The 23,434-nt window shown below is 53.0% G+C and overlaps 1 protein-coding gene across 3 annotated transcripts in view; it reads right to left on the bottom strand.

Annotated features, from left to right (window-relative positions):
• The window catches only part of UBASH3B (ubiquitin associated and SH3 domain containing B), a 95,770-nt gene extending 90,607 nt beyond the window's left edge, over nucleotides 1–5,163 (bottom strand). For all 3 annotated transcript variants that reach the window (XM_073657386.1, XM_073657387.1, XM_073657388.1), the window contains exon 1: nucleotides 4,827–5,163. In XM_073657386.1, coding sequence (XP_073513487.1) covers nucleotides 4,827–4,954 — 128 coding nt within the window. In that variant the 5' untranslated portion in view covers nucleotides 4,955–5,163. The remainder of the gene's footprint in view (nucleotides 1–4,826) is intronic.
• Nucleotides 5,164–23,434: the final 18,271 nt, after the last annotated feature.

Raw genomic sequence — 23,434 nt, 5'->3', positions numbered from 1 at the left:
ACGTCGCCCCTCATCATACAGCCTCGGCACTGCCGCTCTGACTGCCAGGAGCCACGTCGCCCCTCATCATACAGCCTCGGCACTGCCGCTCTGACTGCCAGGAGCCACGTCGCCCCTCGTCATACAGCCCTGGCACTGCCGCTGACTGCCAGGAGCCACGTCGCCCCTCATCATACAGCCTCGGCACTGCCGCTCTGATTGCCAGGAGCCACGTCGCCCCTCGTCATACAGCCCTGGCACTGCCGCTCTGACTGCCAGGAGCCACGTTGCCCCTCGTCGTTCAGCCCGTGGCGGCGTGGTCGGCTGAGCTCAGGCAGACGGTGCAGTCTGCAGCACGTTTCTCGTACAATGTGTCATCATCAGTAACGCGACAGAACATGTCAATTCTTCATGGAAAATGTGACATGAGCGAAACGCGAGCGGAGGACAAGACCGGGCAGAGGACAGGACATATCTGAATAAATGAGCGGCCGCCATCAATCAGCGTCAGGTTTGCCCCGTTTTATGGAATTTACGCCCACGCCGATTTCCAATGAGTCATCTGGAGCCTATAGATCTGGATTTACAGATTATACACATAATGGTACCGGGCAGAGATGACTGGATCCTGCTCTTCTCACATCGGACTCTTATGGGCGCGAAAACCGAATCTACGGGGCGTCATTTATCTGGCAGAGGGCAAAAAAGAGACATTTTGGCTTCAGCTTGTCAAAATATAACAAAAATCTGCAAGAAATAACATTGTAGACTATGTGATTCCATAGAGGTATACAGCTGTCAAGAAGAGCTGCAGTGTAAAGCATGGAGGAGAAAGCTAAATACTGAGGGTCTTATAATGAAACAACAGACTCTAATATATGCCGGAGTCACCAATTATAGATTTATCCCAAAAGATATAAAGAGCGGCAAGTCTGTGTCCAGACATAGGAATTCACAGCTCCGTGTTACATTTCTGTTATGGGACCCCCTAAGAAATAATAAGCGGGCAGGGTCGCCCTCCGTATACTAATGTAGCGCAAAGGAAAAAAAGTTGCAAAATCAGAAATGAGAAAGTGTAATAACGTGACCCAGGAGCACAGGACACAGCGATGCAGACGACGCTGCGCACATTCAACCCTAGGACCTTGTTCACATTAAAAAAAAAAAATGGCCCTAATTCAAAGAAGTAGTTCGAGGTTTCAGTAGTAATCCTCCACAGTCGACACCGAGCTTCGGACCCAAGTCACCAACCCCAAGCTACGGACCCAAGTCACCGACCCCGAGCTACGGACCCAAGTCACCGACCCCGAGCTACAGACCCAACTGTCACGGGTGTGTCAGAAGTGACAGCGGCCCTGCAGTTGGTTGCAGGAGATCTCTACGTTTGGAATGACAGACATCTTCTTAGAGGCTGTCTCTAGGACCCAGTGGCTACCTTCCTCTGGCTAATTAACTTCCTGGCCTGGGTGTATAAATACCTGCTGTGTATCAGAGGGAGGTGCCGGCGATATTCATTACTCCTTGTTAAGGCTTTAGCGAGAGCAGTACTTCTTCCCTTCTGGAGCTAGAGGACGTCTGTGCATTTGTCTGGAGTTGTCTAAAGCTAAGCTATTTCCCCTGTTTGTCCTCCCTTGTTGTCTTTAGTGTTCAGTGGGGATCGACTAGTGCTCATCTCATCCCTTCCCTAGCCTGAGTCTTACGCCAGGGAAAGACAGGGCGAGGCATGCGTGCGGCGATTGGTGAAGAACCAATATAGGGTCGATAGTTGAGATAGGGTGACCCTAGCCCGGACTAGGAGGTCTCCACTCCCCCCTTTCCTTAGTGTCTGGGCTCCCTTTCCCCTCTGTGTTGCACTAAGTCTTTCCCACACCCTGCGTGACAACAAGTCACTGACCACGAGCTACGGACCAAAGTCACCCACACAGAGCTATGGACCAAAGTCACCAACCCCGAGGTACGGACCAAAGTCACCGACCCCGAGCTATGGACCAAAGTCACTGACACAGAGCTACGGACCAAAGTCACCGACACAGAGCTACGGACCAAAGTCACCGACCCCGAGCTACGGACCAAAGTCACCCACACAGAGCTACGGACCAAAGTCACTGACACAGAGCTACGGACCAAAGTCACCGACACAGAGCTACGGACCAAAGTCACCGACACAGAGCTACGGACCAAAGTCACTGACCCAGAGCTACGGACTAAAGTCACCGACCCCGAGCTACGGACCAAAGTCACCGACCCCGAGCTACGGACCAAAGTCACCGACCCCGAGCTACGGACCAAAGTCACCGACCCCGAGCTACGAACCAAAGTCACCGACCCCGAGCTACGAACCAAAGTCACCGACACAGAGCTACGGACCAAAGTCACCGACCCCGAGCTACGGACTAAAGTCACCGACCCCGAGCTACGGACCAAAGTCACCGACACAGAGCTACGGACCAAAGTCACCGACCCCGAGCTACGGACCAAAGTCACCGACCCCGAGCTACGGACTAAAGTCACCGACCCCGAGCTACAGACCAAAGTCAATGACCCCGAGTTATGGACCAAAGTCACCAGTAGCCGACACCGGGATAACAGGCCAAGTCATAGGAGAGGTCTACAGACCCAAGTCGCCAGCAACGGACACCAGGACAGCCGCTTATACAGGGGCTTACAGGACGAGCTCAAATCACATTTTGTCTCCCCCCCCCACACACATAATTTAGGCAAAGCAGCGATATGGCGGTCTGTATGATGCCGCCTGTCATGGTGCCCACGATGGCTGTGAGGGACGTTTGGGAGTTGTAGGTTCCACATTCGCCGACTTCTACCGAATGACGAGGGACATTATCTCCCGGATTCGTTGCCGCTCTGCAGCTGCGGTGACTCCGGGGATTTAATGCACATCGGAAAGATCAGAGATATGGAAGTCTGTAATGGACCGGGGGAATACAAAGATGGGGGAGACCCCCACATTAACTATCCCTTCATATGACATTGAAAATGGGCTACTACACCGAGCTCTCCTGCCTGCGCCCCCAATATTTCATGTCCTGGAAGTGATGAGATACATTGTATTCTGCTAAATGTTTCTATAGCAACAGAGTCATATAAGGGGACATTTAAAGGGGTCCTGCACATTCATAAGACGACTTCCAGGACATTACCTATGATCAGAGTCTGTCCTGATTGTCGCCTCCAGGGCCCCAAATAATTAATGCACTGAAACCCTTTAAATAACAAATAGGCAACAAGTGAGATTTATGGGGTCATGTAAAAATTGCTTCACTTCACTGATAAACCCATGAGAACGTAGAGATAAACGGCTGCTGAGGTCACTGACGATGTCGTTATGACAAGCTTCCGGCAGTTTATGGAAAAACTTTCAAAATGTCCCACAGCGAACGACGGCGAATCAGATGATGCATATGGCAAATGTTATTGCACTACCTGAAGGCACTACCGTCAGGGTACGAGAACCGCAGAATATAACCTCCGCTACGCAGGAGCCGACAAATCACCGGAGAAGCCGCACAGAGGCCTCTTCTCTCTATGCGGCTCCTGATGCCCCTGTATAATAGTTACAGCATTAGGAAAATTGTACGATGACCACAACATAAAACACCCGGCATCCTGCACAGCGTGACGTCCCCGGCACACAGGTCCCTTGCAAAGTGCGACTTCCCCAAGACACAGGACCTCTGAAAATAACGACATCCCCGGTACGCAGGTCCCCTGCAAAGCACAAGGTCCCCAATACACAGGTCTCCTGCAAAGCAAAATGTCCCCGGTACGCAGGTCCCCTGCAAAGCACAAGGTCCCCGGTACGCAGGTCCCCTGCAAAGCACAACGTCCCCGGTACGCAGGTCCCCTGCAAAGCACAACGTCCCCGGTACGCAGGTCCCCTGAAAAGCACAACGTCCCCGGTAAGCAGGTCCCCTGCAAAGCACAAGGTCCCCGGTACGCAGGTCTCCTGAAAAGCAAGATGTCCCCGTTATGCAGGACCACTGCAAAGCACAACGTCCCCGGTACGCAGGTCCCCTGCAAAGCACAAGGTCCCTGGTACGCAGGTCTCCTGCAAAGCACAAGGTCCCCGGTACGCAGGTCCCCTGCAAAGCACAAGGTCCCCGGTACGCAGGTCTCCTGAAAAGCAAGATGTCCCCGTTATGCAGGACCACTGCAAAGCACAACGTCCCCGGTACGCAGGTCCCCTGCAAAGCACAAGGTCCCTGGTACGCAGGTCTCCTGCAAAGCACAAGGTCCCCGGTACGCAGGTCCCCTGCAAAGCACAAGGTCCCCGGTACGCAGGTCCCCTACAAAGCACAAGGTCCCCTGTACGCAGGTCCCCTACAAAGCACAAGGTCCCTGGTACGCAGGTCCCAGGCAAAGCACAAGGTCCCCGGTACGCAGGACAACTGCAAAGCACAACGTCCCCCGTTACGCAGGTCTCCTGCAAAGCGTGATGTCCCCAATACACAGGTCCCCTGAAAAAGTGTGACGGCTTCTCTGGGTGCTTAGATCTCCTGCTAATTTCTCAGAAATACAGAGGCCTCAGTAACTGGGATGAAACACAGTGAACATGCAGAACTGAGCCAAGCAGCTGCTGCAGCGCCTCTTTGCACAAGTTTCCCTTCCCGTCACTTGGCTTCCCTTATCCCAATACGACCCCCACATCCCTCCAGCACCGCAGCTGTGTCCTATTTACACCGCAGTCCATCTGTACTGCAGGAACGCTCCACAACACAGGGACACAAGCCAAAAACTAGGACCGGCGGGGTCCCCACAGCTCCGCCAATCATGCAGGGACGAGAATGAGCCCCAGAGTGACCCACCAAACCGGTGGAAGCTGAACTCACGCCCTGGTTTTCGGGAATCCCATGGAGAGTAGGATTTCGAGGGACGATCCATGCTTGATGGTCCCGGTGCGGTGCTGCCGGTTCCTCCTGGGGACGATCTTGCTGTACAGGTCGTCCTTCGCAGCCATGGTGAAGGGTTAATGGCTCATCCCTCAGTGCAGACCATGTCACAGCTTCCTGGTGCTGCAGTCACAGGCAGGGTAGGAAGTGACACATTGTATCACTGACACAAGACCCCCCTGTGCCCTCCTGTCCCCTCCTGCCACCAGGTAAGAGTCATGATGAATGGATCCAGCAGATGAGTCTCCAGCAGCCCCCCTCCCTCCCTCCTTCTTAAAGGGACAGCGCAACAATCCTATTTGTCAGCAATAAGGAATTCACAGCTCCTGCCCATTTTCTGCACATTCACAGCTTCTGGCGGATGAGGCTCCTGTGCAGCTGCCCCCTAGTGGCCGAACGTCGCCACCGCAATCAGGTCATTCACATAAGGGCGATTTTAATTCACAAATTCCGCAGCCCCGGAAATTGCTTAAGTAGCAACTCCATGACATGATCTTGTGAATGGAGTCATTTTCTAGCGCTTGGAGAGTTCAGAAGATACAAAACAACAGGAAAAGCTAAAAAAAACAAAAAAAAAAAAAAAAAAAGATCATCTACTATTGTGCCGCCATCTCTGACCGCACCGCTCTACATGTGTCCGGTGGTATCGGCAGCAGATCCGGAGCGCTGTGGCCTCCAGGGATCGGACTCGTCTTTCCAGCACAAGCCACAGATGATCGCTGCGCGGTCCGAACCTAACGCTGACGAGACCCCCGGAGAGTTCAGGGAGCAAAGGAGTCATGAGGGGAACTGTCAGCGACTATGCGACACGCTGCGATGCTCTGCACATCCCCACACCTTGTCATAGAAACTCTCCACGAGACCCGCCGTATACCGGGAACACCTGACAAGACCCTCCGTATACCGGGAACACCTGACAAGACCTGCCGTATACCGGTAACACCCCACAAGACCTGCCGTATACAAAGGACACCCCACAAGACCTGCCGTATACCGAGAACACCCCACAAGACCCGCCGTATACCGGAAACACCCCACAAGACCTGCCGTATACCGGGAACACCCCACAAGACCTGCCGTATACCGGGAACACCCCACAAGACCTGCCGTATACCGGGAACACCCCACAAGACCTGCCGTATACCGGGAACACCCCACAAGACCTGCCGTATACCGGGAACACCCCACAAGACCTGCCGTATACCGGGAACACCCCACAAGACCCGCCGTATACCGGAAACACCCCACAAGACCCTCCGTATACCGGGAACACCTGACAAGACCTGCCGTATACCGGTAACAACCCACAAGACCTGCCGTATACCGGGAACACCCCACAAGACCTGCCGTATACAAAGGACACCCCACAAGACCTGCCGTATACCGAAAACACCCCACAAGACGCGCCGTATACCGAAAACACCCCACAAGACCTGCCGTATACCGGGAACACCCCACAAGACCTGCCGTATACAAAGGACACCCTACAAGACCTGCCGTATACCGAGAACACCCCACAAGACCCGCCGTATACCGGAAACACCCCACAAGACCTGCCGTATACCGGGAACACCCCACAAGACCTGCCGTATACCGGGAACACCCCACAAGACCCGCCGTATACCGGAAACACCCCACAAGACCCGCCGTATACCGGGAACACCCCACAAGACCTGCCGTATACCGGGAACACCCCACAAAACCCGCCGTATACTGAGAACACCCCAAAAGACCGTCCGTATACCGAGGACACCCCACAAGACCTGCCGTATACCGAGAACACCCCACAAGACCTGCCGTATGCCGAGAACACCCCACAAGACCTGCCGTATACTGGGAACACCCCACAAGACCTGCCGTATACTGGGAACACCTGACAAGACCCTCCGTATACCGGGAACACCTGACAAGACCTGCCGTATACCGGAAACCCCCCACAAGACCTGCCGTATACCGGGAACACCCCACAAGACCTGCCGTATACAAAGGACACCCCACAAGACCTGCTGTATACCGAGAACACCCCACAAGACCCGCCGTATACCGGAAACACCCCACAAGACCTGCCGTATACCGGGAACACCCCACAAGACCTGCCGTATACCGAGAACACCCCACAAGACCTGCCGTATACCGGTAACACCCCACAAGACCTGCCGTATACCGGGAACACCCCACAAGACCTGCCGTATACAAAGGACACCCCACAAGACCTGCCGTATACCGAGAACACCCCACAAGACCCGCCGTATACGGAAAACACCCCACAAGACCTGCCGTATACCGGGAACACCCCACAAGACCTGCCATATACCAGGAACACCCCACAAGACCTGCCGTATACAAAGGACACCCCACAAGACCTGCCGTATACCGAGAACACCCCACAAGACCCGCCGTATACCGGAAACACCCCACAAGACCTGCCGTATACCGGGAACACCCCACAAGACCTGCCGTATACCGGGAACACCCCACAAGACCTGCCGTATACCAGAAACACCCCACAAGACCCGCCGTATACCGGAAACACCCCACAAGACCCGCCGTATACCGGGAACACCCCACAAGACCTGCCGTATACCGGGAACACCCCACAAAACCCGCCGTATACTGAGAACACCCCAAAAGACCGTCCGTATACCGAGGACACCCCACAAGACCTGCCGTATACCGAGAACACCCCACAAGACCTGCCGTATGCCGAGAACACCCCACAAGACCTGCCGTATACTGGGAACACCCCACAAGACCTGCCGTATACTGGGAACACCTGACAAGACCCTCCGTATACCGGGAACACCTGACAAGACCTGCCGTATACCGGAAACCCCCCACAAGACCTGCCGTATACCGGGAACACCCCACAAGACCTGCCGTATACAAAGGACACCCCACAAGACCTGCTGTATACCGAGAACACCCCACAAGACCCGCCGTATACCGGAAACACCCCACAAGACCTGCCGTATACCGGGAACACCCCACAAGACCCTCCGTATACCGAGGACACCCCACAAGACCTGCCGCATACCGAGAACACCCCACAAGACCTGCCGTATACCGAGAATACCCCACAAGACCTGCCGTATACCGGGAACACCCCACAAGACCTGCCGTATACTGGGAACACCTGACAAGACCCTCCGTATACCGGGAACACCTGACAAGACCTGCCGTATACCAGAAACACCCCACAAGACCTGCCGTATACCGGAACACCCCACAAGACCTGCCGTATACAAAGGACACCCCACAAGACCTGCCGTATACCGAGAACACACCACAAGACCTGCCGTATACCGAAAACACCCCACAAGACCTGCCGTATACCGGGAACACCCCACAAGACCTGTCGTATACCGAGAACACCCCACAAGACCCTCCGTATACCGAGGACACCCCACAAGACCTGCCGTATACCGAGAACACCCCACAAGACCTGCCGTATACGTAGAACACCCCACAAGACCTGCCGTATACTGGGAACATCCCACATGACCTGCCGTATACCGGGAACACCCCACAAGACCCTCCGTATACCGGGAACACCTGACAAGACCTGCCATATACCGAGGACACCCCACAAGACCCTCCGTATACCGGGAACACCCCACAAGACCCTCCGTATACCGGGAACACCCCACAAGACCTGCCATATACCGAGGACACCCCACAAGACCTGCCGTATACCGAGAGCACCCCACAAGACCTGCCGTATACCGGGAACACCTGACAAGACCCACCGTATACCAGGAACACCCCACAAGACCTGCCGTATACCGAGAACACCCCACAAGACCTGCCGTATACCGAGAACACCCCACAAGACCTGCTGTATACCGAGAACACCCCACAAGACCTGCCGTATACCGGGAACACCCCACAAGACCTGCCGTATACCGGGAACAGCCCACAAGACCTGCCGTATACCAAGAACACCCCACAAGACCTGCCGTATACCGGGAAAACCTGACAAGACCCTCTGTATACCGGGAACATCCCACAAGACCTGCCGTATACCAGGAACACCCCACAAGACCCACCGTATACCGAGAACACCCCACAAGACCTGCCGTATACCGAGGACACCCCACAAGACCTGCCGTATACCGGGAACACCCCACAAGACCTGCCATATACCGAGGACACCCCACAAGACCTGCCGTATACCGAGAACAACCCATAAGACCCGCCGTATACCGTGAACACCCCACAAGACCTGCTGTAGATCGGGAACAGCCCACAAGACCTGCCGTATACCGAAAACACCCCACAAGACCCTCCGTGTACCGAGAACACCCCACAAGACCTGCCATATACCGAGGACACCCCACAAGACCTGCCGTATATTGGAAACACCCTACAAGATCTGCCTTATACCGGGAACACCCCACAAGACCTGCCGTATACCGGGAACACCCCACAAGAACTGCCGTATACCAGGAACACCCCACAAGACCTGCCGTATACCGGGAACACCTGACAAGACCTGCCGTATACCGGGAACACCCCACAAGACCCTCCGTATACCGGGAACACCCCACAAGACCTGCCATATACCGAGGACACCCCACAAGACCTGCCGTATACCGAGAACACCCCACAAGACCTGCCGTATACCGAGAACACCCCACAAGACCTGCCGTATACCGGGAACATCCCACAAGACCTGCCGTATACCGGGAACATCTGACAAGACCCACCGTATACCAGGAACACCCCACAAGACCTGCCGTATACCGAGAACACCCCACAAGACCTGCCGTATACCGAGAACACCCCACAAGACCTGCCGTATACCAAGAACACCCCACAAGACCTGCCGTATACCGGGAAAACCTGACAAGACCCTCTGTATACCGGGAACATCCCACAAGACCTGCCGTATACCAGGAACACCCCACAAGACCCACCGTATACCGAGAACACCCCACAAGACCTGCCGTATACCGAGGACACCCCACAAGACCTGCCGTATACCGGGAACACCCCACAAGCCCTGCCATATACCGAGGACACCCCACAAGACCTGCCGTATACCGAGAACAACCCATAAGACCCGCCGTATACCGTGAACACCCCACAAGACCTGCTGTAGATCGGGAACAGCCCACAAGACCTGCCGTATACCGAAAACACCCCACAAGACCCTCCGTGTACCGAGAATACCCCACAAGACCTGCCATATACCGAGGACACCCCACAAGACCTGCCGTATATTGGAAACACCCTACAAGATCTGCCTTATACCGGGAACACCCCACAAGACCTGCCGAATACCGGGAACACCCCACAAGAACTGCCGTATACCAGGAACACCCCACAAGACCTGCCGTATACCGGGACACCTGACAAGACCTGCCGTATACCGGGAACACCCCACAAGACCCTCCGTATACCGGGAACACCCCACAAGACCTGCCATATACCGAGGACACCCCACAAGACCTGCCGTATACCGAGAACACCCCACAAGACCTGCCGTATACCGAGAACACCCCACAAGACCTGCCGTATACCGGGAACATCCCACAAGACCTGCCGTATACCGGGAACATCTGACAAGACCCACCGTATACCAGGAACACCCCACAAGACCTGCCGTATACCGAGAACACCCCACAAGACCTGCCGTATACCGAGAACACCCCACAAGACCTGCTGTATACCGAGAACACCCCACAAGACCTGCCGTATACTGGAACACCCCACAAGACCTGCCGTATACCAGGAACAGCCCACAAGACCTGCCGTATACCAAGAATACCCCACAAGACCTGCCGTATACCGGGAAAACCTGACAAGACCCTCTGTATACCGGGAACATCCCACAAGACCTGCCGTATACCGGGAACACCCCACAAGACCCACCGTATACCGAGAACACCCCACAAGACCTGCCGTATACCGAGGACACCCCACAAGACCTGCCGTATACCGGGAACACCCCACAAGACCTGCCATATACCGAGGACACCCCACAAGACCTGCCGTATACCGAGAACAACCCATAAGACCCGCCGTATACCGTGAACACCCCACAAGACCTGCTGTAGACCGGGAACAGCCCACAAGACCTGCCGTATACCGAAAACACCCCACAAGACCCTCCGTGTACCGAGAACACCCCACAAGACCTGCCATATACCGAGGATACCCCACAAGACCTGCCGTATATTGGAAACACCCTACAAGATCTGCCTTATACCGGGAACACCCTACAAGACCTGCCGTATACCGGGAACACCCCACAAGAACTGCCGTATACCAGGAACACCCCACAAGACCTGCCGTATACCGGGAACACCTGACAAGACCTGCCGTATACCGGGAACACCCCACAAGACCTGCCGTATACTGAGAACACCCCACAAGACCTGCCGTATACCGGGAAAACCCCACAAGACCTGCTGTATACCGGGAACACCCTACAAGAACTGCCTTATACCGGGAACACCCCACAAGACCTACCGTATACCGAGAACACCCCACAAGACCTGCCGTATCCCGGGAATACCCCACAAGACCTGCCGTACACCGGGAACACCTGACAAGACCTGCCGTATACCGGGAACACCCCACAAGACCTGCCGTATACTGAGAGCACCCCACAAGACCTGCCATATACCGAGGACACCCCACAAGACCTGCCGTCTATTGGAAACACCCCACAAGATCTGCCATATACCGGGAACACCCCCACAAGACCTGCCGTATACCGGGAACATCCAACAAGAATGCCGTATACCAGGAACACCCTACAAAACATGCCGTATACCGGTAACACCTGACAAGACCTGCCGTATACCGGGAACACCCCACAAGACCTGCCTTATACTGAGAACACCCCACAAGACTTGCCGTATACCGGGAAAACCCCACAAGACCTGCCGTATACCGGGAACACCCCACAAGACCCACCGTATACAGAGGACACCCCAAAAGACCTGTCGTATACCGAGAATACCCCACAACACCTGCCGTATACTGAGAACACCCCACAAGACCTGCCGTATACCGGGGACACCCCACAATAACTTCCGTATACTGGAAACACCCCACAATACCTGCCCTATACCAGGAACACCCCACAAGACCTGCCGTATACCGGGAACACCCCACAATACCTGTTGTATACCGGGAACACCCTACAAGACCTGCCGTATACCAGGGACACCCCACAAGACCCTCCGTATACGGGAAACACCCCACAAGACCTGCAGTAAACCGGGAACACCCCACAAGACCTGTTTTATACCAGGAACACCCTACAAGACCTGCCGTATACCAGGAACATCCCACAAGACCTGCATTATACCGGGAACATCCCACAAGACCTGCCGTATAGCAAGAACACCGCACAAGACCCTCCGTATACTGGGAACACCCCACAAGACCTGCCGTATACTGGGAACACCCCACAAGACCTTTCATATACCGAGGACACCCCACAAGACCTGCAATACACCAGGAACACCCGACAAGACCTGCCATATACCGGGAACACCCCAAAAGACCTCCCGTATACCGGGAACACCCCACAAGACCTGCCATATAACGGGAACTCCCCACAAGACCTGCCGTATACCAGGAACACCCCACAAGACCTCCCGTATACCAGGTACACTCCACAAGCCCTGCCGTATACCAGGAACACCCCAAAAGACCTCCCGTATACCGGGAACACCCCACAAGAACTGCCATTTAACGGGAACACCCCTCAAGACTTGCCGTATACCAGGAACACCCCACAAGACCTGCCGTATACCAGGAACACCCTACAAGACCTGCCGTATACCAGGAACACCCCACAAGACCTGCCATATACCGGGATCACCCCACAAGACCTGCCGTATACCGGGGACACCCCACAAGACCTTCCGTATACTGGGAACACCCCACAAGATCTGCCGTATACCGGTAACACCCCACAAGAGCTGCCGTATACCGGGAACACCCCAGAAGACCTGCCGTATACCGGGAACACCCCACAAGGCCTGCCGTATACCGGGAACACCCCACAAGACCTGCCCTATACCAGGAACACCCCACAAGACCTGCCGTATACCGGGAACACCCCACAAGACCTGTTGTATACCGGGAACACCCTACAAGACCTGCCGTATACCGGGGACACCCTACAAGACCAGCCGTATACCAGGAACATCCCACAAGACCCTCCGTATACGGGAAACACCCCACAAGACCTGCCGTATACCGGGAACACCCTACAAGACCAGCCGTATACCAGGAACATCCCACAAGACCTACCGTATGCCAAGAACACCCCACAAGACCCTCCGTATACTGGGAACACCCCAGAAGACCTGCTGTATACTGGGAACACCCCACAAGACCTTTCATATACCGAGGACATCCCACAAGACCTGCAATACACCAGGAACACCCGACAAGACCTACCATATACCGGGAACACCCCAAAAGACCTCCCGTATACCGGAAACACCCCACAAGACCTGCCATATAACGGGAACACCCCACAAGACCTGCCGTATACCAGGAACACCCCACAAGACCTGCCGTATACCAGGAACACCCCACAAGACCTCCCGTATACCAGGTACACTCCACAAGACCTGCCGTGTACCAGGAACACCCCAAAAGACCTTCCGTATACCGGGAACACCCTACAAGACCTGCCATATAACGGGTACACCCCTCAAGACTTGCCGTATACCAGGAACACCCCACAAGACCTGACATATACCGGGAACACCCCACAAGACCTGCCATATACCGGGAACACCCCACAAGACCTGCCGTATACTGGGAGCATCCCACAAGACCTGACATATACCGGAAGCACCCCAAAAGACATGCTGTATACCGGGAATACCCCACGAGACCTGCTGTATACCGGGAACACCCCACAGGACCTGCCGTATACCAGGAACACCCCACAAGACCCACCATATACCGGGAACACCCCACAAGACCTGCCGTATACCAGGAACACCCCACAAGACCTGCCGTATACCGGGAACACCCCACAAGACCTGCTGTATACCGGAAATACTCCACAAGACCTGCCGTATACCGGGAAAACCCAACAAGACCTGCCGTATACCAGGAACACCCCACAAGACCTGCTGTATACCGAGAACACCCCAGAAGACCTGTCGTATACCGGGAACACCCCACAAGACCTGCCGTATACCATAAACACCCCACAAGACCTGCCGTATACCGGGAACACCCCACAAGACCTGCCGTATACCAGGAACAACCCACAAGACCTGCCGTATACTGGGAACACCCCACAAGACCTGCTGTATACTGGGAACTCCCGAAAAGACCTGCCGTATACCAGGAACACCTCACAAGACCTGCCGTATACCAGAAACACCCCACAAGACCTGCCGTATACCAAGAACACCCCACAAGACCTGCCGTATACCAAGAACACCCCACAAGACCTGCTGTATACTGGGAACTCCCCAAAAGACCTGCCGTATACCGAGAACACCCCACAAGACCTGCCGTATACCAGGAACAACCCACAAGACCTGCCGTATACCGGGAACACCCTACAAGACCTGCTGTGTACTGGGAACTCCCCAAAAGACCTGCCGTATGCCAGGAACACCTCACAAGACCCGCCGTATACCAAGAACACCCCACAAGACCTGCCGTATACGAAGAGCACCCCACAAGACCTGCCGTATACCAAGAACACCCCACAAGACCTGCTGTATACTGGAAACTCCCGAAAAGACCTGCCGTATACCAGGAACACCCCACAAGACCTGCCGTATACCAAGAACACCCCACAAGACCTGCCGTATACCAGGAACACCCCACAAGACCTGCTGTATACTGGGAACACCCCACAAGACCTGCCGTATACCAGGAACACCCCACAAGACCTGCCGTATACCAGAAACACTCCACAAGACCTGCCGTATACTGGGAACACTCCACAAGACCTGCCGTATGCCGGGAACACCCCACAAGACCTACCGTATACCGTGAACACCTGACAAGATCTGATGTATATCAAGAACACCAGCAGCGTTCCGTCTGGAGCTACCTCAGGCCCTTAAAGTGGTTTTCCCTCAAACAAAAGTATATTTTAATCAATAAGTCTTGGAATGATAATAATTTCCACAATTGGATGTGTTTAAATAAAATGTTCCTGTGCTGAGACAATCTTATAAATGTGCTCCTGCTGTGTACTGTGTAATGGCCGTGTCTGACCGTACAGGAACATGGTCTGATCATACCACAGCTCCTGGGCAGGGGAGGAAGCAAAAGAGTATACAGACAGGACAGACCGGATCACAGATGATTCTTTTTGTGAGGCAAAATATTTCACTGCCTATTTTTAAACAATGTTGTACTTCAAAGAAAGAATCAGTTGCAATCCCCTTCTGTAATGTCTGTATACTCTTTTGCTTCCTCCCCTGCTGTAATGTCTGTATACTCTTTTGCTTCCTCCCCTTCTGAAATGTCTGTATACTCTTTTGCTTCCTCCCATACTGTAATGTCTGTATACTCTTTTGCTTCCTCTCATACTGTAATGTCTGTATACTCTTTAGCTACCTCCCATACTGTAATGTCTGTATACTCTTTTGCTTCCTCCCATACTGTAATGTCTGTATACTCTTTAGCTACCTCCCATACTGTAATGTCTGTATACTCTTTTGCTTCCTCCCATACTGTAATGTCTGTATACTCTTTTGCTTCCTCCCATACTGTAATGTCTGTATACTCTTTTGCTTCTTCCCATACTGTAATGTCTGTATACTCTTTTGCTTCCTCCCATGCTGTAATGTCTGTATACTCTTTTGCTTCCTCCCCTTCTGAAATGTCCGTATACTCTTTTGCTTCCTCCCATACTGTAATGTCTGTATACTCTTTTGCTTCCTCCCATACTGTAATGTCTGTATACTCTTTAGCTTCCTCCCATACTGTAATGTCTGTATACTCTTTTGCTTCCTCCCATACTGTAATGTCTGTATACTCTTTTGCTTCCTACCATACTGTAATGTCTGTATACTCTTTTGCTTCCTCCCATACTGTAATGTCTGTATACTCTTTTGCTTCCTCCCATACTATAATGTGTTTATACTCTTTTGCTTCCTCCCATACTGTAATGTCTGTATACTCTTTTGCTTCCTCCCATACTGTAATGTCTGTATACTCTTTAGCTTCCTCCCATACTGTAATGTCTGTATACTCTTTTGCTTCCTCCCATACTGTAATGTCTGTATACTCTTTTGCTTCCTCCCATACTGTAATGTCTGTATACTCTTTTGCTTCCTCCCATACTGTAATGTCTGTATACTCTTTTGCTTCCTCCCATACTATAATGTGCTTATACTCTTTTGCTTCCTCCCATACTGTAATGTCTGTATACTCTTTTGCTTCCTCCCATACTGTAATGTCTGTATACTCTTTTGCTTCCTCCCATGCTGTAATGTCTGTATACTCTTTTCTTCCTCCCATACTGTAATGTCTGTATACTCTTTTGCTTCCTCCCATACTATAATGTGTTTATACTCTTTTGCTTCCTCCCATACTGTAATGTCTGTATACTCTTTTGCTTCCTCCCATACTGTAATGTCTGTATACTCTTTTGCTTCCTCCCATACTGTAATGTCTGTATACTCTTTTGCTTCCTCCCATACTATAATGTGTTTATACTCTTTTGCTTCCTCCCATACTGTAATGTCTGTATACTCTTTTGCTTCCTCCCATACTGTAATGTCTGTATACTCTTTTGCTTCCTCCCATACTCTAATGTCTGTATACTCTTTTGCTTCCTCCCATACTATAATGTGTTTATACTCTTTTGCTTCCTCCCATACTGTAATGTCTGTATACTCTTTTGCTTCCTCCCATACTGTAATGTCTGTATACTCTTTTGCTTCCTCCCATACTGTAATGTCTTTATACTCTTTTGCTTCCTCCCATACTGTAATGTCTGTATACTCTTTTGCTTCCTCCCATGCTATAATGTCTGTATACTCTTTTGCTTCCTCCCATACTGTAATGTCTGTATACTCTTTTGCTTCCTCCCATACTGTAATGTCTTTATACTCTTTTGCTTCCTCCCATACTGTAATGTCTGTATTCTCTTTTGCTTCCTCCCATACTGTAATGTCTGTATACTCTTTTGCTTCCTCCCATACTGTAATGTCTGTATACTCTTTTGCTTCCTCCCCTGCCCAGGAGATGTAGTATGATCAGATCGTGTTACGTACACGGTCAGACACGGCCATTACACAGTACATAGCAGGGGCACATTTATAAGATTATCTCAGCACAGGGACATTTTATTTAAACACATCCAATTGTGGAAATTATTATCATTCCAAGATTTATTGATTAAAATTAACTTTTGTTCGTGGGAAAAACCCTTTAAGATCCACAATGTCTTTCACAGGTCTCTGCTCAAGAAATATGTGGAACCTCTTGAGTCCTCACCTCTACCGCCGCCCCCAATCATGGTTAATGGTAATTTGGAGTTTCACATTTCGAGGATTGTAGATTCTCATCTCCAACATCGTTCCCTACAATACAGTGCACTGGAAGTCTTATGGTCCAGAGGAGAGGCTGTGGGTTTCAGCATCAGAAGTGAATGCCTCCAGGTTGCTTCGTGCATTTCATACCTCTTATCCTGAGAAACCTGGTCCTGAGTGTCCGGAGGCCACTCGTAGAGGGGGGGTACTGTCACGGGTGTGTCAGGTGCAATAGACAGTCGCTCTGGATCTAGCTGTAGAAGGTCACTTTGCTTGGCATTGCTGACACCTTCTTAATCCTTCTTCCTTTAAGACCCAGTGGCGACCTCCCTCCTGCTGCTGATTGACACACACTTGCATGGGAGTTAAAAACCCTCAGTTTGCTCCAGGCAATCGCCGGTGATACTTCTATGTACCGGCTTGGAGCACTAACAGTCGGCTAGCGTCTTCTCTGGAGCCCTTGGAGGACAGTTGGCATTACTCCTCTAGTGTCTGATCAAGCTAAGTTAATACCCTTTGTTTGTCTACCTTGTTGTCTTTAGTTTGTAGTGGGGCCTGACCAGTGCTCACCCTTCCCCCTCCCTATCTAGGGCTAAGCTCTAAGATCATGCAGGGTTTAGGGTTCTGCTCGGCGATAGGTGTGGAACCTTTATAGGGATGGTAGGGTAGGTAAGGTGATATTAGATCTGCCTAGGGGTACCCACTCCCTCTTTCCCTAGTGTTTGGGCTTCCTCCCCCTCTTCCCTTCATGTTGTACTTAGTCTTTCCCACATGTTGCGTGACAACACCCGACAAAACCTGCTGTATATTAAGAGCACCCTACAAGACCCTCCATATACTGGGAACACCCCACAAGACCTACTGTACGTATACCGGAAACACCCTACAAAAACTGCCGTATACCGGGAACACCCTACAAGACCCTTTGTATACCGGAAACACCCCACAAGACCTGCCGTATACCGAGAACACCCCACAAGACCTGCCGTATACCGGGAACACCCCACAAGACCTGCCGTATACCGGGAACACCCCACAAGACCTGCCGTATACCAGAAACACTCCACAAGACCTGCCGTATACCAGGAACACCCTACAAGACCTGCCGTATACCGGGAACACCCCACAAGACCTGCCGTATACCGAGAACACCCCACAAGACCTGCCGTATACCGGGAACACCCCACAAGACCTGCCGTATACCGGGAACACCCCACAAGACCTGCTGTATACCGGGAACACCCCACAAGACCTGCCGTATACAAGGAACACCCTACAAGACCCACCGTATACCTGGAACACCTCACAAGACTTTCCATATACCGGGAACACCCCACAAGACTTGCCGCATGCCGGGAACACCCTACAAGACCTGCCGAATACTGGGAACACCCTACAAGACCTGCCGAATACTGGGAACACCCTACAAGACCTGCCATTTACCCGGAACACTCTACAAGACCTGCCATATACCGGGAACACTCTACAAGACCTGACATATACCAGGAACACTCTACAAGACCTGCCATATACCGGGAACACTCTACAAGACCTGACATATACTGGGAAAACCTCAAAAGACCTGCTGTATACCGCGAACACCCCACAAGACCTGTCATATACCGAGAACACCTCACAAGACCTGCCGTACACCAGGAACACCCTACAAGACCCACAAGACCTGCCGTATACTGGGAACACCCCACAAGACTTGCCATATACCAGGAACACCCCACAAGACCTGCCGTATACCTGAAACACCCCACAAGATCCACTGAATACCCATCAGTGTGTGTGTCCTCCATTACTTGGTTCATTAGGTGGAGGTGACTGAGCGTGTGTGTCCTCCAGCACAGGGCTCATTAGGTGGAGGTGACTGAGCGTATGTCCTCCAGCACAGGGCTCATTAGGTGGAGGTGACTGAGCGTGTGTGTCCTCCAGCACTCAGCTCATTAGGTGGAGGTGACTGAGCGTATGTCCTCCAGCACTCAACTCATTAGGTGGAGGTGACTGAGCATGTGTGCCCTCCAGCACTCAGCTCATTAGGGGCAGGTGACTGAGCGTGTGTGTCCTCCAGAATTTGGCTTATTAGGTGGAGGGGACTGAGTGTGTGTGTCCGCCACCATTTGGCTTATTAGGTGGAGGGGACTGAGCGTGTGTGTCCTCCAGCACTCGACCCATTAGGTGGAGGTGACTGAGCGTATGTCCTCCAGCACTCAACTCATTAGGTGGAGGTGACTGAGCATGTGTGCCTTCCAGCACTCGGCTCATTAGGGGCAGGTGACTGAGTGTGTGCGTCCTCCAGAATTTGGCTTATTAGGTGGAGGGGACTGAGCGTGTGTGTCCTCCAGCACTCGACTCATTAGATGGACGTGACTGAGAGTGTCACCTCCAGCACTCGGCTCATTAGGTGGAGGTGATTGAGCGTGTGTGTCTTCCAGCAGTCGGTTTGTTAGGTGGAGGGGACTGAGCGCGTGTGGACTCCAGCACATGGCTCATTAAGCGGAGGTGACTGAGCATTTGTGTCCTACAGCACTCGGCCCATTAGGGGGAGGTAACTGAGCATGTGTGTCCTCTAGCACTTGGCTCATTAGATGGAGGTGACTGAGCGTGTGTGTCCTCCAGCACTCGGCTCATTACTTGGAGGTGACTGAGCTTGTGTCCTCCAGCACTCAGCTCACTAGGTGGAGGGGACTGAGCATGTGTCCTCCAGCACTTGACTCATTGAATGAAAGTGACTGAGCGTGTGTGTCCTCCAGCATTTGGCTCATTACGTGGACGTGACTGAGTATGCCACCTCTAGCACTTGGCTCATTAGGTGGAGGTGACTGAGCGTGTGTGTCTTCCAGCACTTGGCTTGTTAGGTGGAGAGGGCTGAGCATGTGTGTCCTCCAGCACTTGGCTCATTAGGTGCAGGTGACTGAGCGTTTGTGTTCTCCAGCACTCAGCCCCTTAGGTAGAGGTGACTGAGCATGTGTGTCCTCCAGCAGTCGGCTCATTAGGTGGACGTGACTGAGCTTGTATCCTCCAGCACTCGGCTCATTAGGTGGATGTGACTGAGCGTGTGTGTCTTCCAGCATTTGGCTCATTAGGTGGAGGTGACTGAGCGTATGCATCGTCCATCACTCTGCTCATTAGGTGGAGGTGACTGAGCGTGTGTGTCTTCCAGCACTTGGCTTGTTAGGTGGAGAGGGATGAGCGTGTGAGTCCTCCAGGACTCTGCTCATTAGGTGCAGGTGACTGAGCATGTGTGTCTTCCAGGACTCAGCTTATTTGGTGGAGGTGACTGAGCGGATGTGTCTCCTCCAGCACTCGGCTCATTAGGTGGAGGTGACTGAGCGTGTGTGTCCTCCAGCACTCGGCTCATTAGGTGGAGGTGACTGAGCGTGTGTCCTCCAGCACTCAGCCCCTTAGGTGGAGATGACTGAGCATGTGTGTCTTCCAGCACTCGGCTTATTAGGTGGAGAGGACTGAGCTTGTGTGTCCTCCAGCACTCAGCTCATTAGTTGTATGGGGTTGAGCGTGTATGTCCTCCAGCACTCAGCCCCTTAGGTCGAGGTAACTAAGCATGTGTGTCTTCCAGGACTTAGCTCATTAGGTGGAGGTGATTGAGCGTGTGTCCTCCAGTACTCGACTCATTAGGTGGATATACACCCGGGATGTCAAACTTAAACACACAGAGGGACAAAATAAAAAACTTTTGTGGCGGGCCAACCAGTATACAGTATCATGGGCTCCACATGGTCCTCCATACAAAATAATGGGCCCACATTGGGGTGTCTGTTCTGGTGTCGGGGACAAAATACAACCACCCAGCAGGCCAGATTTGGCCCACGGGCCGGAGTTTGACACGTGTGACATTCACATAGCTATACACTGAACACCAGGTGGCGCCGTACTATATGAGTAATGCTAGTTCTCCGCAGGAAATGGATTATATGATTTATGCACATTAGACCGTTGGCAGAACACGTTGATATTGGCAGCAGAAGCCGGAATTAGTCCAATGTGTATGGCGGCTTTAGAGTAGATGGCGTCTCAGCTGCAGGAGCCACTGTTAGATCTGGAGCCTTTTAGGACGAGCTGATCGCCTGACTGTGCAAGATTCGATCAGAGTTCTGATAAATCTGCACCACAAAAAATCCAGAGTACGAATCCTCACCGCAGGCTCATGGCGGGCGCCACTCAGTGCTGGCGAGTGTAAGCCTCAGGCACATGATGGTCCCGCTCAGTGCTGGCTAGAGTAAGCCTCAGGCTCATGGCGCTCAGTGCTGGCGCGTGTAAGCCTCAGGCTCACGATGGTCCCGCTCGGTGCTGGCAAGTGTAAGCCTCAAGCACACCGCAGGCACATGATGGTCCCACTCAGTGCTGGCGAGTGTAAGCCTCAGGCACATGATGGTCCCACTCAGTGCTGGCGAGTGTAAGCCTCAGGCACATGATGGTCCCGCTCAGTGCTGGCTAGAGTAAGCCTCAGGCTCATGGCGCTCAGTGCTGGCGCGTGTAAACCTCAGGCTCACGATGGTCCCGCTCGGTGCTGGCAAGTGTAAGCCTCAAGCACACCGCAGGCACATGATGGTCCCACTCAGTGCTGGCGAGTGTAAGCCTCAGGCACATGATGGTCCCACTCAGTGCTGGCGCGTGTAAGCCTCAGGCACATGATGGTCCCGCTCATTGCTGGCTAGAGTAAGCCTCAGGCTCATGGCGCTCAGTGCTGGCGCGTGTAAACCTCAGGCTCACGATGGTCCCGCTCGGTGCTGGCAAGTGTAAGCCTCAAGCACACCGCAGGCACATGATGGTCCCACTCAGTGCTGGCGAGTGTAAGCCTCAGGCACATGATGGTTCCGCTCAGTGCTGGCGAGTGTAAGCCTCAGGCACATCACCGGCTCACGATGGTTCCGCTCAGTGCTGGCGAGTGTAAGCCTCAGGCACATGATGGTTCCGCTCAGTGCTGGCGAGTGTAAGCTTCAGGCACACCACCGGCTCTCGATGGTTCCGCTCTGTGCTGGCGAGTGTAAGCCTCAGGCTCATGGTGCTCAGTGCTGGCGTGTGTAAACCTCAGGCTCACGATTGTCCCACTCAGTGCTGGCAAGTGTAAGCCTCAGGCACATGATTGTCCCGCTCAGTGCTGGCTAGAGTAAGCCTCAGGCACACTGCAGGCTCACGATGGTCCCACTCAGTGTTGGCGCGTGTAAACCTCAGTCATACCACCGTTCAGTGCTGGCTAGTGTAAGCCTCAAGCACACCACAGGCTCATGGTTGCTGCCGCTCAGTGCTGCCGAGTGGAAGCCTCAGGCACTCCGCAGGCTCGTGATGGTCCCGCTCAGTGCTGGCGAGTGGAAGCCTCGGGCACACCACAGGCTCATGATGGCCCCGCTCAGTGCTGGCGAGTGGAAGCCTCGGGCACACCACAGGCTCATGCGCCGTGTTCTACATCAGCTAAAATCAAGATTCACAGAAAGCGTTTATGGTGGCCGGAGCCGCACGTTCTCCCTGTGTTGGAGCCGGTCTGCGCAGAGCTTTTATGTACACACACTGATGTAAAATACACTGCGCCCCGTCCACACTCCTTGATGTCACTGATAACCACAGGTGTACCCTCTGTATACGCACCCCAGTCTCAGCAGCTCCACTCCTCGCTTGTGCAGATAAGAGGAATCGCGTCCTGCAGTGAACGCGGAGGGGGCTGACCGCTCAATTCGAGAACTAAGCCACCTCCATATAAGCAGCGGCCTGGTGTTAGCTGCAGCATTAAACACAGGAGCTGCCAAATTGTGGAACTACAACCCCCAGCATGCCCCAAGAGCTGAGACCCTTTTTCCCGGTGCACAGCAGTGACGTTCCCTGCCCCCCATCAAACATGGCAAAAACCTGAACATCCACAGCGTGCCGGATTCAGAGATACCAAGTGCAAGGTCAGGTGCTGAAAACGATGTCATGTGTGAACTGAGCCTGAGGTGGAAGCAGTTTACGTTCAGTTCCTTTATGGACTCTCCCTTCAAATTACAGGAAAAACTATTCCAACATGGCCGACCGGGGACATATTTAGTAATTGGTGGTCTC

This window comes from Phyllobates terribilis, unplaced genomic scaffold (genome assembly GCF_046119375.1).
Source record: "Phyllobates terribilis strain yellow unplaced genomic scaffold, ASM4611937v1 Scaffold_12__6_contigs__length_324123572, whole genome shotgun sequence".
Lineage (NCBI taxonomy): Eukaryota > Metazoa > Chordata > Amphibia > Anura > Dendrobatidae > Phyllobates > Phyllobates terribilis.
Note: the sequence above shows the minus strand (reverse complement) of the source record. Positions and strands in the feature narration are given on the sequence as shown.